This window comes from Penaeus monodon, chromosome 20 (genome assembly GCF_015228065.2).
Source record: "Penaeus monodon isolate SGIC_2016 chromosome 20, NSTDA_Pmon_1, whole genome shotgun sequence".
Taxonomy (NCBI): domain Eukaryota; kingdom Metazoa; phylum Arthropoda; class Malacostraca; order Decapoda; family Penaeidae; genus Penaeus; species Penaeus monodon.
Window position 1 is genome coordinate 11537074 of NC_051405.1, and position 219 is coordinate 11537292.

A 219-nucleotide genomic window follows, 5' to 3' on the forward strand; every position below is an offset into this window, starting at 1 on the left:
CTTCCTTTGCAGAGAAAATAATGATATGCCCTACATTTTAACTGACTTCCGCTCCACTTTCAGGATCACATCCAGACGCTGTGCAAGAGGTGGAAACCCTGTGTCCACACTTGCACCAGCTGAACGTGCAATACACAATGACCTTTACAGAGTCTCTCTTCTTTTGTGTGACCGTCCTTAGTACCATCGGTAAGCTGGTGTTGAAGAAGGCGGCAAGGG

At 47.5% G+C, this 219-nt stretch overlaps 1 protein-coding gene across 1 annotated transcript in view; it reads left to right on the forward strand.

Moving 5' to 3' along the window:
* LOC119585617 (potassium channel subfamily K member 10-like) overlaps positions 1–219 on the forward strand; it is a 16240-nt gene that overhangs the window by 8702 nt on the left and 7319 nt on the right. The window contains exon 3 of the mRNA XM_037934285.1: positions 64–189. Coding sequence (XP_037790213.1) covers positions 64–189 — 126 coding nt within the window. The remainder of the gene's footprint in view (positions 1–63; positions 190–219) is intronic.